The 14,391-nt window shown below is 51.7% G+C and overlaps 1 protein-coding gene across 1 annotated transcript; it reads left to right on the top strand.

Moving 5' to 3' along the window:
* Positions 1–223: 223 nt before the first annotated feature.
* On the top strand, positions 224–14,010 carry TACR3 (tachykinin receptor 3). Its single transcript, XM_049786537.1, has 5 exons — positions 224–1,023; positions 9,972–10,160; positions 11,179–11,329; positions 12,401–12,597; positions 13,612–14,010. The coding sequence occupies exons 1-5, from the start codon at positions 224–226 to the stop codon at positions 13,850–13,852; spliced, it is 1,578 nt and encodes a 525-aa protein (XP_049642494.1). The 3' UTR covers positions 13,853–14,010.
* The last annotated feature ends 381 nt before the right edge of the window (positions 14,011–14,391 follow it).

The following is a 14,391-nucleotide window of genomic DNA, read 5'->3' as shown; positions in this document are numbered from 1 at the left end:
GGTGGGGGGGGGGCCTGGTCACTGCATGCCTGCGCCTTGTCCTCTGGCCCTTTCGTGGAACCTGCAGGGAGCCTTTGAGCTGCGCTCGAGGCCCGCCTGTCCCGACAGCTGTCTGTCCGCTGGCTGCAGGGCAGAGTGGTGCGGTTGGGACTAAGGGTGTCGTCCACCTCCGTCCCTCAACCCTGCCATGGAGCCGGCGTGGAGAGGAAAGGGGGGACGGACGATGGGGCGGCCTGCGGAGAAGAGGGGGAAGCCGGAGGGAAACAGCCGTGCGCACCCCAGCATTCCCAGAGCCCAAGGAAGGCAGGCGGGGACGAGAGGGGAGAGGCGGCGCGCGCGGGTCCGGGCTGTCGGCGGCCGAGGGGTGCCGGGGCGGCGCGCCGGCCGCGGGGACCTGCGGTTGGTCAGCCGAGGTGCGGGGGTGGGGGTCCCCTGGCGTCAGCGGCGAGTCCGCGCGCGCCCCGACACCGCCCGCCAGCGCAGCCGGCGCAGCCCGCGCAGCGCCTCGCCTGCCTCGCCTGCCTCGCCTCGCCTCGCCTCGCCTCGCCTCCCTTCGCCTCCCCTCGCCTCCCCGCGCCTCGCCTCGCCTCCCCTCGCGGGGCTCCCCGGCCCGAGAGCGCAGCGGTGCGCGCGGCCCCGCGCCATGGCCGGAGCCAACGCGACCTCGGCGGCGGCGGGCGGCAACGCGTCGGGCCCCGCGCACCCGTTCGTGCAGCCGTCGTGGCGCATCGCGCTCTGGTCGCTGGCCTTCGGCGCCGTGGTGGCGGCCGCCGTGCTGGGCAACCTGGTGGTGGTGTGGATCGTGCTGGCGCACAAGCGCATGCGGACCGTCACCAACGGCTTCCTGGTCAACCTGGCGCTGGCCGACGCCGCCACGGCCGCCTTCAACGCGCTGGCCAACTTCGTCTACGGGCTGCACGGCGAGTGGTACTTCGGCGCCGGCTACTGCCGCTTCCAGAACTTCTTCCCCATCACCGCCATGTTCGCCAGCATCTACTCCATGACGGCCATCGCCGTGGACAGGTGAGCGGGCGCGAGGCGGCGGGCGGAGGGCGCGGCGCGGTGTCTGGCGCCGGGCAGCTCCCCGGTCCCCGCGTCCCGCCTCGGAGAGGAGAGGCCCGACCCCGACCGGGAACAAGAAGGAGAGAGGGCAGCGTCCCGCCCGTCCCGTCCTCGCCTCTCCCCCCCTCTCCCATCGTCGCCCCGCTTTCTTTCTGCCCAGGGACCCCCAGACGCGTTCCGGGGCTTGAGGTTCACTGGCAGCGACGGCGGCAACTTCAGTCAGTAGTGGAAGGTCGTACCCAACTGTCATTTTGAGACAGGGAGATAGATGCCTAGAAAGGATCCCAACTGTTATCATCGGGTTCCTATACCTTCGAGTTTCGCTCTCTGTGGTGCTGAATCCCACCGTTCTGGTCACCATGGGGGGCATTCCTGCGCTCTGTAGCCCTCCATATCCAGGGCACCCCCCCCCCAGCTCCTCAGTCCTGCTCTCCCCACTTTCTCCTGAGAACCTGTAGGAAGTGCCGCTTACGCTGCTGGGCGGAATGGAAGGGAAGGGCTGTACTGGGACCTACAGGGGTATGTTCCCTTCACTTCAGGTCTCCTCAGCTATGAGAGAAAAACAACAGCAACAACAAACATCCTTCCTGCACCCCCAAATGTGCTTCCAGACAGGGCAAGGTTTGAGCTACCCTTAGGGCAGTGAGTGCGGTCTGGGGAAGACACAGTCCCAGGTCAGCTTGGGCCAGTCCCAAGGGATGAACATGGTTGATCATCTCTGGGAACTACCCTTGCCTACCACTGCCCTAGGGTGCGATGGGTGAGCAGGTATTTTTGCTTCTAACCCAGACGATGAAGCACAAAAGCACATCCTTTGATCAGGGGCCACCGCTGGAAAAGCCACATGTTTTAAGCCCTCTGACATCCCAAGTTTTCCTCTTGCCATTCAGCTTTGACCTTCAGGAACAATGGCTCCCATAAGGAATTGGTGAAATGCCTCCAGTCTCGCACATACCAGGGGAAAAATAAAAGCAGCTTCGTTTGTTTGGTTCTCGGGGCTCTGTGCTCAGGTGGAGCTCCGGAGACCACATGGGGCATCGGGGATGGAATCCTGTCCCCCCCCCACACACACACACACACACACACGCAAAGGTATTGCCTTACATCTCTCGGCCCAGCATGTGGTTGTTATTGTCAGCATCTGGTGGCGTATTAAGTGTAAAAACTCAGTCTCCTTGGCTATTTCACAACACATTATGAAATTTGATGAAAATTAAGTATGTGTGGATTCTGAAGGGGGGGGGAATAAAAGTTATCTTTTCATTTCTTCTGGCCAAAATCTAAAATGGAATCTGGAGTTGTTTGAGTGAGTCACAGAGTGCATTTTCATTATGACCATGGGTTTGAAAATAAAGCTTCCTGCAGCCAGTGGCTATTTCTTTCCTGTGAACCAGCATCCAGTCACTAAGGTGATGTAGAATGCAGCAGCATGCAGCCTGGAGGGAGTTCTGAAGTCCATTCAGTTCAGCTAGTTATGTAGAGAAAAGGTTGGCTCAGATTGTTTTTGCAGCCAAAGACAGGGCACATGTGTTGTTGGAATTCTCTCCAACTTGGACTCATAAAATAAGTAATGAGAGAGTATAAGTCTGTCCTGCCCTGCCCTGTCCTACCTTGGCCCCTGGCTGGCTTTTGTGCCCACCATGCCTCTGACCCTGGTGGCCTGCCCCTGTGCTCACAGACATTAGATTTCACCGTACACTCATGCCTCCTTGATAGCCACAGCCATGGCTCAATTATATAAATCACTGCTGCCATTGACAGAGCAAGTGCATCGTTCCCAATACAGTCCAAACCCTTGTTTCCTGTGTCCTTTACTCTCAGTTCATTCACACCTCACTGTGACCTCCACAACCCACCCTATCTCTCTGCCTGAAACCAAAGGGTCCTCCTGGCTCTAGGGTGCAGCCTGCTCCAGGAAGTGGGTGATACCCTGCACTGGGGATACTGAGCTGACCCAGAGGGATGGAATAGCCTGGGATGCCATGGGGGGCACTTTCTGTTTTTTCACTTAAAGAAAGTTGGGGGGCCGGAGAGATAGCATGGAGGTAAGGCGTTTGCCTCTCATGCAGGAGGTCATCGGTTCGAATCCCGGCGTCCCATATATGGTCCTCCCGTGCCTGCCAGGAGCAATTTCTGAGCCTGGAGCCAGGAATAACCCCTGAGCACTGCCGGGTGTGACCCAAAAACCACAAAAAAAAAAAAAAAAAGAAAGTTGGTTTCTCGGGGCTGCTGAGAGTACTGGAGACCTAATTGGTCTCAAACACACACTGGCACAAAGCCCCCTGGCCTCGTGTGGTCCCTTAGGGACCTGTTTCTTGGGGAGTCTTGGTGCCTGTAAGGATGAGTGAAGTTGGTGGGCTTCAGCAGGCACCATTGAAAGCCTTCGGTTTCTTTTTTTTTTTTTTTTTTTTTTGGTTTTTGGTTTTTGGGCACACCCAGTGATGCTCAGGGGTTACTCCTGGCTGTCTGCTCAGAAATAGCTCCTGGCAGGCACGGGGGACCATATGGGACACCGGGATTCGAACCAACCACCTTTGGTCCTGGATCGGCTGCTTGCAAGGCAAACGCCACTGTCTCTCCGGGCCCATGGTTTCTTCTGTGTTTTCCTTCCCTTTGCCTGTGAAAACACAGGCTCAAGCTCCCAGTCCATTTTTTTTTTAATTTAAACTAAAATTCTCTAAAGTCATTAGTATATATCTTTTGTTTTTACTTTTTTGCAGTTCCATTGTACTTTTTTTTTTTTTTTTTTTTGGTTTTTGGGCCACACCCTGTGACGCTCAGGGGTTACTCCTGGCTATGCGCTCAGAAGTTGCTCCTGGCTTCTTGGGGGACCATATGGGACGCCGGGGGATCGAACCGCGGTCCGTCCTAGGCTAGCGCAGGCAAGGCAGGCACCTTACCTCCAGCGCCACCGCCCGGCCCCTCCATTGTACTTTTTGTAATTAATTACTTTAGTTAAACACTGTGGATAGGGGCCAGAGTGATGGCGCAGTGGTAGGGCATTTGCCTTGCACGTGGCTGACCCAGTACAGACTACTCACTGTTCGATCCCCCAGCATCCCTATGGTCCCCCAAGCCAGGAGCAATTTCTGAGCACATAGCCAGGAGTAGCCCCTGAGCATCACTGTGTGTTGCCCAAAAATAAAAATAAAAAACAAACACACAAAAAAACACTGTGGATACAAGGTTGTTCATATTGCAGTTGTTTTATTTTTCACAGTTAAAGTTATTCCTCATTGAGTTTCAGTCATACAATGGCCAACACATACAATGATCCTCACCAGTGCACCACCAATTTCTCACGTTTTCCCCCTCTCCCTGCCCACTTCTGGGGCTGACTCACTCTCTCTCTCTCTCTCTCTCTCTCTCTCTCTCTCTCTCTCTCTCTCTCTCTCTCTCATTTTCTTTCTTCCCACTGCAATGACGTCTTATGTCAGAGCTTAGGAGAGAAGAACCGAGTTTTAAACAGTTCAGACACCTCAAAGGTACCCAGTGTTGGGTAAAAAAATTATCTCTTGCCGGTGTGGATGACCTGTGTTACGCAGATACACAGACATTTGACAGCTTGTCTCTTTGCCATCTTCATGCTTTGTTCTTAGCTCCAGTGACAGATTTTCAAATCTGCCTCACATTTCAGAAGTTAGTCATAGGTAGTACCATGGAGATGAGCTCCTGCTTCCCACACCCTGCTTTTTCGGCTGTAGCTGTGACCTGAGTGTCTTAGGTTGGTCCTGGCCTCTGCTTGTCCCTCTCCTGAGCTCTGCTGTGATCAGAATCCTAACTTCATGCAGAGAGATGGTTGTGTTCCGTCCTGCACTTGCTGAGAGTCTGGTGAAGAATTGGTCCATTTTTCCTTTTTTTTTTTTTTTTTTTGGTTTTTGAGTCACACCCGGGAGTGCTCAGGGGCTGGGCTGCACCTGGCTCTAGGCTCAGAAATCGCTCCTGGCAGGCTTGGGGGACCCTATGGGATGCCGGGATTTGAACCACCGTCCTTCTGCATGCAAGGCAAATGCCCTACCTCCATGCTATCTCGCCAGCCCCTGGTTCACTTTTCTTCCTCAAATGTGAAGACAAATCCACCAATGAGTAAGTCTTGGTCTTTGTGAAATTTAATCTATCTTTTTACTTGTTAGAAGAAAATTCAGATGATTCTGTTATTCTTGAGTTTTTCAGTTCTTTTCTTTTCATTATTTTCTTAGATGCTTGGTTCTTTGGTATAAAGTTGTTCAAATTATTTCCTTGTGGTAAGGAAGGCCAGTATGTGATTTAGTTCTCTGGATTTAGTGGTTTAGGTCTGCTTGTTTTGTTTTGTTGCTCTTCAAGACATCTTGTTCTTTTAGCCAACCAGTTCTCACTGTGATTAATCTATATTGTCTCCTTTTTTTTTTTTTTTTTTGGAGGGAGGTGTCACACCTGGCAGTGCTCAGGAGTTACTCCTGGCTCTATGCTCAGAAATTGCTCCTGGCAGGCACGGGGGGGGGGGGGGGGGACGACACACCATATGGGATGCTAGGATTCAAACCACCATCCTTCTGCATGCAAGGCATACACCCTACATCCATGCTATCTCTCTGGCCCTAGTCTCCCTTTTTTTTTTTTAAGTAAAAACATTTTATGTGGAAATTCTGAGAAAAGGAGAGAGATAAAGAGAGAGAAAATAACATGCTCAAGAGATACCACAGGTTTTTTCCAGAGATAGAGTACATATTCCAGCAGGAAAGTAAGAAAACTCCCATCTCGAGAAGGGAAATGTGGGCACCATGTACCTGGGTTGGCAACACGCATGTCTCTTTATCTTGTCTCCATTTATCTGATTTCCCCTCCTCCTGCTTATTATTTATTTACTCTTGATTTGGGGCTAGTTTGATCTACTTTTATAAAGTTTTTCTTTTTTGGTGGGGGGGTCACACCCAGAAGTGCTCAGGGGTTACTCCTGGCTCTAGGCTCAGAAATCGCTCCTGGCAAGCTCAGGGGACCATATGGGATGCCGGGATTCGAACCACTGGCCTTCTGCATGCAAGGCAAACACCTTACCTTCATGCCATCTCTCCAGCCCTTATAAAGTTTCTTAAAGCTAAGTTTTAAATTATTATGCAAACCACTCTTTATCAATTTAGGCATGCCTAATTATCAGTTTCACACACACTACTTTTATATGAGCCCCTGTATCAGATAAATGTGATCTGATTTTTTTAATCCTCTATCACGAGAGATTGTATAAACAGCAGGAAATAATGTTTAGCAACAAGACAAATAGAGAAATTGTGTCTTAAAAAATGTCATTTCAAGAAAGATGATATTTCTCTTCAGTAATTTATGGAAGCAGAAAAAGCTTTTGAGCCAAAGGCCAGAGTTCCAGGCACAGTAGCCATGGTGTCTGATCTTCTATCTGCAGGCTCGCTCCAGACAACACTTTGTGTTTGGAATTTACAAAGACCCAAAAACTGCCTAGTTGGAAGACAGCAAAACTCTCCAATTCCAGGTCAATGCTCACTGCAGTAAATGAAACTTGTGGTTGTCTGCAAGCCGCATGCCCTGAGGGCCCTGAATCAGAACTTAGCAGAGGCCTCAGCACCAGGCAAAGTGATGAGACCAAAACCCATCACCAAAACAGAAAAGGCTCTAACAGTATGAAATGAGGTTCCCCCCAAAATAATTCTATTTTGCTAAAAGCATCACTTCAAAGTAAAAACTGAGCCCTAAGTTCTGTCAAGAGGGAGTTGAGGGCAGAGCAAGGTGGTCTAACAAGGAGACATCAGTGCTGGGCGAGTGAGTAACCACATGAGAGGCCAACTTCACATGGTGAGGGGTGTGCAGAAGGTGCCAGGGACCCCAGCGCACAAAGATGAGCCATAGCATGGAGCCAAGGACAGAGGCCAGCTCAGGCCCACTGGAGAGACAGTGAAGCTTGTTGGCAGTGCACCTCTGATTCCCCATGTGGTGCCTGGATGCCTCTCCCTGCCCAGTTGCTTGGCATCTCTGGGTCCCTCAGTGACCTGGCTAATGCCCCATCCAAACAACCTAGCCAGATTCACAGAACCACAGCCAGGCCAGGCCCCTTCGTGCCTTCATCCTGTTCAGGCCCCCACCCTCATGGGAAGGATGACTCTCCAGTGCAGGCTGTGTCTCTGAGAGCTCATGCCTCTAGTCCTGCTGGTTCTGCCACCCCGTCACCCTTCAGGACAGAGCCTGCCACTTGCCCCTGGCTCCTTTCAGCTGATCCCTAAGAAAGGACATTTCCACATCAGGGGAAAGGGCATACATGTCTGTCTGAGAAACAGTAACACCCTAACCATTTACCTGCCTTTATTCAGAAGCAGCCCCTCACACCTGGACCCCCATCTCTGTGGGTCCCCTGCTGCCCTAGACCTGCTTCCTCCCGAAGCTTCTGCTCTGAAGGACTTGACTGCAGAGGTCTGAAAGTCTCTGTAGCCCTGAGCCCCAGTGGGACCACAGCTTGGGAAAAAGCAAGTCTCCCCACTGACTTACTGCAGTGACGCAGGACCACAGGCAGGAACAATGCTAAAAGAAGGAGCGAAGGATGGGACCAGAAATTAGCCAAATCTCCTGTGAAGGGCTGCAGCAATAGCACAGCAGGGAGGGCAGTAGCCTTTCATCGGCCAACTGGGTTTGATCTCTGGCATTCCATATGGTACCGAAGCCTTCCAGGAGTGATTTCTGAGTATAGAGTCAAGAGTAATCCCTGAGTGCTATCAGGTGTGGCCCCAAAACCCAAAAGTGTTGCGTTCTGGAGAGTGTGTGTGCGTGCTCGTGCGTGTGCGTGCGTGCATGTGTGCGCACACGCCATGAAATTGCAAGATGCACCTTCATCTGGGTGAACACAGAAACAGACCATCTGCCTTTTATGTCCCTCATTTCAACCACTGACCTCAGCACTCAGTAGGACTCACGGCGCATCTGGAACTGCCCCTATGGCACTGACTGCTTCTACCAGTCCCTGGTCCTGCTCACATCAGCGTCTCAATTGAATCCCAAAGCATAACTGGCGTGGCAAGGCAGAGGGTGGAGTGAGGAGCACATGACCCATACACACCAGGACCAGGTTTAAACCAATTCCCACCAGATCTCTCCAGGGATAACATCTGGCTCTGCACTCAAGCATCACTCTGGGAGGTTGTCAAGAGATCGTATGAGATGCCAGGAATTAAACCAGGGCTAGCTGCATGCGAGACAAATGCCCTACCCACTGGCTTTCTCTCCAACTCCAGAGAAATGATTGTAAGCCATAGTTATGCATAAAAATTACAAATAGTTCACATGACTAAATAGAACACATGACTAAAACGGATACATTGGAATTTATCTACTAGTGGGAATATCTGCTGACGATCTGACTCTACCTACTTATAAGATCATAGTACAATAAGTAAACGGATGCATTCCCTTTATTTTCAAATACTTATGGTTTGGGTTCAAGTGTTTGGAGCTTAAGTCATTCTCATTCTTTGGAATGCTAGAAAATTTTGCTTCAGTCAAACTACATTTGATAAACACAAATGCCAACAGTTAAAGCCATTTAAATAATGTTTTTCCATTACAACTGAAGGGGGGAATATAACATCAGTATGGTGGATAGCAGATGCCAACAGTTAAAGCCATTTAAATAATGTTTTTCCATTACAACTGAGGGGGGGAATATAACATCAGTCTGGTGAATACCAGTTTCTCCTAAGAATATTCATCAGAATTTGGCAGTTTGCCACAAATTGATCTGTTTAAAACTTGAGGTAGAGCCCCAGGTTTTGTATGACTACTTCAGCTGGAAGGGAGTTTGCCTTGCACACAGCCGACCTAGATTCGACAGCCTTCCAACCTCTGACCCCTAACCCCCATGTCCCAGATGGTTCTCCAACCTGCCAGGAGTGATTCCTGAGTGCAGAACCGCGAGTAAGCCCTCTGCACCCCCTGGTGTGGCCCATAAAATAAACCAAACCGAAAAAGCAGGCAGGTCCCCTAGGGCTGCATGGGTGCCTGCAAGGTGCACTGTGTCCTGGAACCAGGACCCTCTGCCACTACATAGGTCCTCCTCGAAAGGATGCCTTCTCTTTGCCCCTTGCCAAGGTCTCATTAGCATCAGTCCATAGAACTTGCTTTGGACACATGAAGCCTTTGCTCAGACCCAACCTTAGAGGCACAGCAGCACACCTATGTGGATTCCCCTGCGAGTGGGTCTGACCAGGTTCATGGTTGGCTCTGGCCCCACACAGGGTCATCATGTTTGTCACTTTGACCCGGATGCTGTCTACATTCCATTTCTTTGTTTGAAACATGGAAGTTGCAGTGCAGTGTGGCACTGGGATGTGTCCCCACGACATACGCCTGCAGTGCAGGATACCCCCATTTCCTTGCATGCTGATTGCATCAGGCTATTTCTGCAAAGCCCAAGTCACAGTCCTGGCTTGTGGACTTGACTCTGCAAAAAGGGGGACAGACCAGCGACAACCACTGTGTCTAAAAGCGGGGAATTTGAAAAAAGGAACAGGAGCCAGAGTGATAGCACAGTGGGGAGGTCATTTGCCTTGCACTCGGTTGAATCTCTGGCATCCCATATGGTCCCTGGAGCCTTCCAGGAGTAACTTCTGAACACAGAACCAAGAGTAACCCCCGAGCACCATCGTTTGTGGCCCAAAAACCAAAAAGAAAAGAATAGGGGGAGAGAGAGAGAGAGAGAATGCCTGCCCCAAAGGCAGGGAGGATGGAGGGAAACTAGGGACATTGGTGATGAGAAATGTGCCCTGGTAAAGGGTATGGTACATTGTATGACTAGGAATTCAATCATGAACAGCTTTGTATCTTTGGTGGGGGGAGCCAACTGTATTATGAATAACCAGTATCCACTGTGTCTAAATAAAATAATTAATTTTAAAAACACCTTTGTATTTGCACAGGTACATGGCCATCATAGAGCCCCTAAAGCCTCGGCTGTCAGCCACAGCCGCCAAGGTGGTCATTGGGAGCATCTGGGTGCTGGCCCTCCTGCTCGCCCTCCCCCAGTATCTCTACTCCACGACCAAGGTCATGCCCAGCCGAACGCTGTGTTATGTGCAGTGGCCAAAAGGCCAGACACAGCATTTCACGTATGTATATTCTCTTTCTGTTTTTAACCATGGCCTGAAGGTGGTTTGGGGACACACACAGTGGTGTTCAGGGCTTTCTCCTTGCACTTTGCTCAGGGATCATCTGAGGTATCAGGGATAAAACCCAGCTCAGCCATGTGCAAGGCCAGTGCCTCCCTCCCTTCTGGACTAGGGCTCCGACCTCTCTGTTCTGGATTTCAATTGAGTTCATGGAGTGTTTAAGTAATGACAGAAGAAACCCTGAGGAAAGAGGGTGTAGTTATTCCCCTCCTGGGCTCACATGTGGAGAAAGAGGCAAGAGAAAATGCTAGGAATATACTAAGGTCCGGTTGGGAAGTTCATATAAGTTCTAAACTGTCCTAACTGGGAACACAGGATGACCACTAACTCCCTTGGACCAGGGGAAGAAGGAGGGAGTAGCCAAGGGCTGCCTAGAGGAGAAAGAAAGTTACCTGGAGAAGAAAAGCAGAGTGGGAAGCTGTGCTCTCACTGCAGAGCCAAGCTGACACAAAGGGGGTCTTGGTCCCTGCTCTTCTGTATGCCACTCAAGAAACCTGCGCACAGACTTAGACCACAAAAGTTAGGGTAGAACTTAGTCTTTCTTATTTTGGACCCTCTTGAAGGAAAACCAAAGGGGAAATTGAGCAGAACTGTACAATTGTCTGCATATCACTTTGCTATTCTTGTCTTCTAAACTGTCTGTTGATGATTCTCATTTTTGACTCAAAGCAAATACAAACATCATCTTGGAAAATCACATTTTGATCTACTTCTGGTATAAGTTAGGTTCTAGAAGGGGAAAATGTTAGTGCAGAAACACATGTCAGAGGTCACACTATCCAACCAGCCACTGTCCTCTAATTGGGAAGATGAATGACCATGTGAGTGCCACAGCTCTCGCTGCAGTTCCCCACAGGGTAGCTGGTAGGGGTCTGCCGGAAGGGGCTCTGACCATGGCCACAGGCTACATGGCCACGGATGCTGTTCCTGTACTCAGCTGGGCACCCTATCTCTGCAGCTACCATGTCACGGTCATCGTCCTGGTTTACTTCCTGCCCCTGCTCGTCATGGGTATCACCTACACCATCATAGGGCTCACCCTGTGGGGCGGAGAGATCCCAGGAGATACCTGTGACAAGTACCACGAGCAGCTCAAGGCCAAAAGAAAGGTACCGTTACTCCCTCCATCCCCACTACTTTATGACTCCCTGTATCCCCAGTACTTTACTCTCTCCCATTCCCAGTCCCTTCATTTCCTGTCCCCTCTCAGCCACCATCCCATGCTGTACCAACTGGCCCTCACAGCAGGATTTGCCCATCACCTTTTCTGTCCTCATCCCTCTGACCCCCCACCCCCAAACCCTGCATTCCTGCAGCTTAGCTGCTTTTTCTCATTTCTGGAACTGATGCCTCTAATTTCTGGGCTGGAACACTTGCCCAGAACTTATGGGACCCTGGGGTCGATCCCTGCACCCTTTCTGGTCTCTGAGCCAGTCAGACAGAGCCAGGAGTAAACCTTGAGCATCACTGGGTGTGGCCCACCCACCCCTGCCAAAAGCAATCATTTCTAGTAATCATGTCATTTGTTTTGGCTTTAAAGACATAAATCCAACCTTGGGCCATTTAATTGCATGCTGTCTCCTCAAGTACACACAGCTGATATTACAGATTAGACTTGAGAGGAAAAAATGAGCCAGTCATAGCCGTGCAAAATTCATCACAGCTGTGGGGAAAGGAGCTCCTTAAGCAGCTCTGGGGGAGCCGCCCCCAAACACACACAAGCAAGAAAGAAGAAAAACGTGAAACCTGGGGCCGGAGCGATAGCACCATGGGGCGGGCTTTTGCCTGGGATGTGGCTGACCTGGTTTCGTCCCCAGCATCCCCTATGGCTCCCTGAGTGTACCAGAAGGGATTCCTGAGCACAGAGCCAGGAGTAACTCCTGAACACTGCCAGGTGGGTCTATCCCAAAAACAAACAATGGAAACATTTTAATGAAACCAAGGGCATTTTTATGGATACTGAGAAACATTGCTTCCAACTCCTCTCCCTCACTCTCCTCCTTTCACTTTTCTTCTCTCTCTCCCTCTCCCTCTCTCTCTACCAATTTCTCTCACTCCCATTCTCCCCCTTCTTCCTCTCCCTCACTCTGCTGTCTTCTTTGGAGCTGTGCTCCATGCCAAGACTCATGGATGTCCTGTCCCACCTCCGTCCCTCCCTCTGCCCCGTTCCACCCACCCAGGTGGTAAAGATGATGGTGGTGGTGGTGGTGACCTTCGCCGTGTGCTGGCTCCCCTACCACGTCTACTTCATCCTCACGGCTGTCTACCAGCAGCTCAACAGATGGAAGTACATCCAGCAGGTCTACCTGGGCAGCTTCTGGCTGGCCATGAGCTCCACCATGTACAACCCCATCATCTACTGCTGCCTCAACAAGAGGTGAGATCCGAGAGTGCAGACCCTTTGCCCAGCAGGAGGCACTGGCCTTGCGTTCGACCATCATCCCCAACATCCCAGATGGTCTCCCAAACACTGCCAGGAGCGAGTTCTGAAGGAAGAGTCAAGAGTCACCCCTAAGCACCACTAGGTGTGGCCCGCAGGGCTGAGACAGGCTGGCCATTCACCTTGCTCACTCAAAGGAGTCCTGGCTTGGGGCGCAGCTTCCAGCACAGATGAGAAGGGGTGGGGGACCCATAGCACTCCACTCCTCCTGTACTCACCTCACAAGTCCTCAAACCATGTTCTGGGGGGCCCCAGGCTGCTGCCACATGAGCCCCATCTCCCTCCACACCACACGAGGCTGTATCTTTGAGAGAAAAAGCTGAACCCTTTCAAGGCAGGACTGAGGCGACTGGGCACTGGGTGTTGCCCTGAGGGGTGGGGTGTGAGGAAGCCTCGAGTTACATAGGTTACTAGGTGGCCCGAGTGAATGGGTGCTCAGGTAAAGCAGGTCCTTGGGTGTCAAACAGCAAGGGCATCTCAAATGAATTTAAGAAAGGACAGCCCTTTAGGCGGGTCTGGCTGGAATTTCTGTGCTAATGCTGGTGCACTGGGCAGGCTCAAGAAGGGAGATTCTTGGCCTGGTGTCCTGAGATCAGCAGAAGTGAAACTGGACCTAAGGGCTGCCAGGTTCTTGGGGTCTCTCTTCACTGTGAGGCCCCTCCAGTTTCTGGATGCCTATCCCTAGTGTTCCCAGGCCTCATTCCACCCTGCAAAGGGCTTGGGGGCCCCTGTCTGGTGCCAGGCACTTGCCTACCTAGCCCCACCCACACCTCTTCCTAATGGGCTTTCCCTCCCAGTTCCCAAAGCCTAATGCCAGGAGCTCCCACCGGTGTTTAGAGAACAGGCATCAGGTAGGCCTGGCCATAGCAGCACGGCTGGGGGACTGAGACAGCTGAGCCCCCACAGCTGTGTCCACTGTGCCAGCAGCCCTGACCCGCACTCTGTCCACAGGTTCCGAGCTGGCTTCAAGCAGGCTTTCCGATGGTGCCCCTTCATCCATATGTCCAACTATGACGAGCTAGAGCTGAGGGCCACCCGGCTGCATCCTGCCCAGCCCAGCAGCCTGTACACGGTGACCAGGATGGAGTCCATGCTGGGGCACAGGGACAAGGGCCAGCCCAGCGGTTCTTCCCAGGTTGCCTCTACCCGCTCCCTGAGCTCCCGGCACACCTTCCTGGAGGAATGTGCCTGAGCCCCCATGACACCCAGAGGTGCCCCTGGAAGCTCTGTGTTCCTGAGACTGACACCTTTGTGATATGAGTGCCCAGAGGGCCAGATGTGATGCTTCTGGAGCAGAGACAGGGAGTCGCAGGTGGAACTTTGCAGCCCTGTGGGCAGTGAGGAGCTAAAGGAGCTCTTACTCCACAGTAGAGTGGGAGTCCCGGTAAGCCTCACTCCAGAAACTCTGGGGGCAGGAAGCTATTGACAGGCTGTTATGTGAACCCAGGGATCACAGAGTCATGGGTGGAACCACCAAATGGCCCATGCATGATGCTGGGAGTGGCCCCAAGCACTGGGTACCCAAACACCCCCCAAAAAAGGGAAAACTTTTTGTAAAACAGACTTGAACAATCAACGAAATTTTCAATGTAAAAAGAAATAATGTGATTTGTCCTAATGTGTCAGATTACTAGACTGCTGTATCTGTCGTCATATGTATTATCTTCTCTGAGGAATGGTTTTCAAATTTTAAAAATCACTGTCTTTGGGGCACAGTGGTAGGACCTTTCC

This window comes from Suncus etruscus, chromosome 14 (assembly GCF_024139225.1).
Source record: "Suncus etruscus isolate mSunEtr1 chromosome 14, mSunEtr1.pri.cur, whole genome shotgun sequence".
In the NCBI taxonomy this organism is placed as follows: Eukaryota; Metazoa; Chordata; class Mammalia; order Eulipotyphla; family Soricidae; genus Suncus; species Suncus etruscus.
The sequence above is the reverse complement of the archived record's forward strand: the minus strand, read 5'-3'. Positions and strand labels throughout refer to the sequence as shown.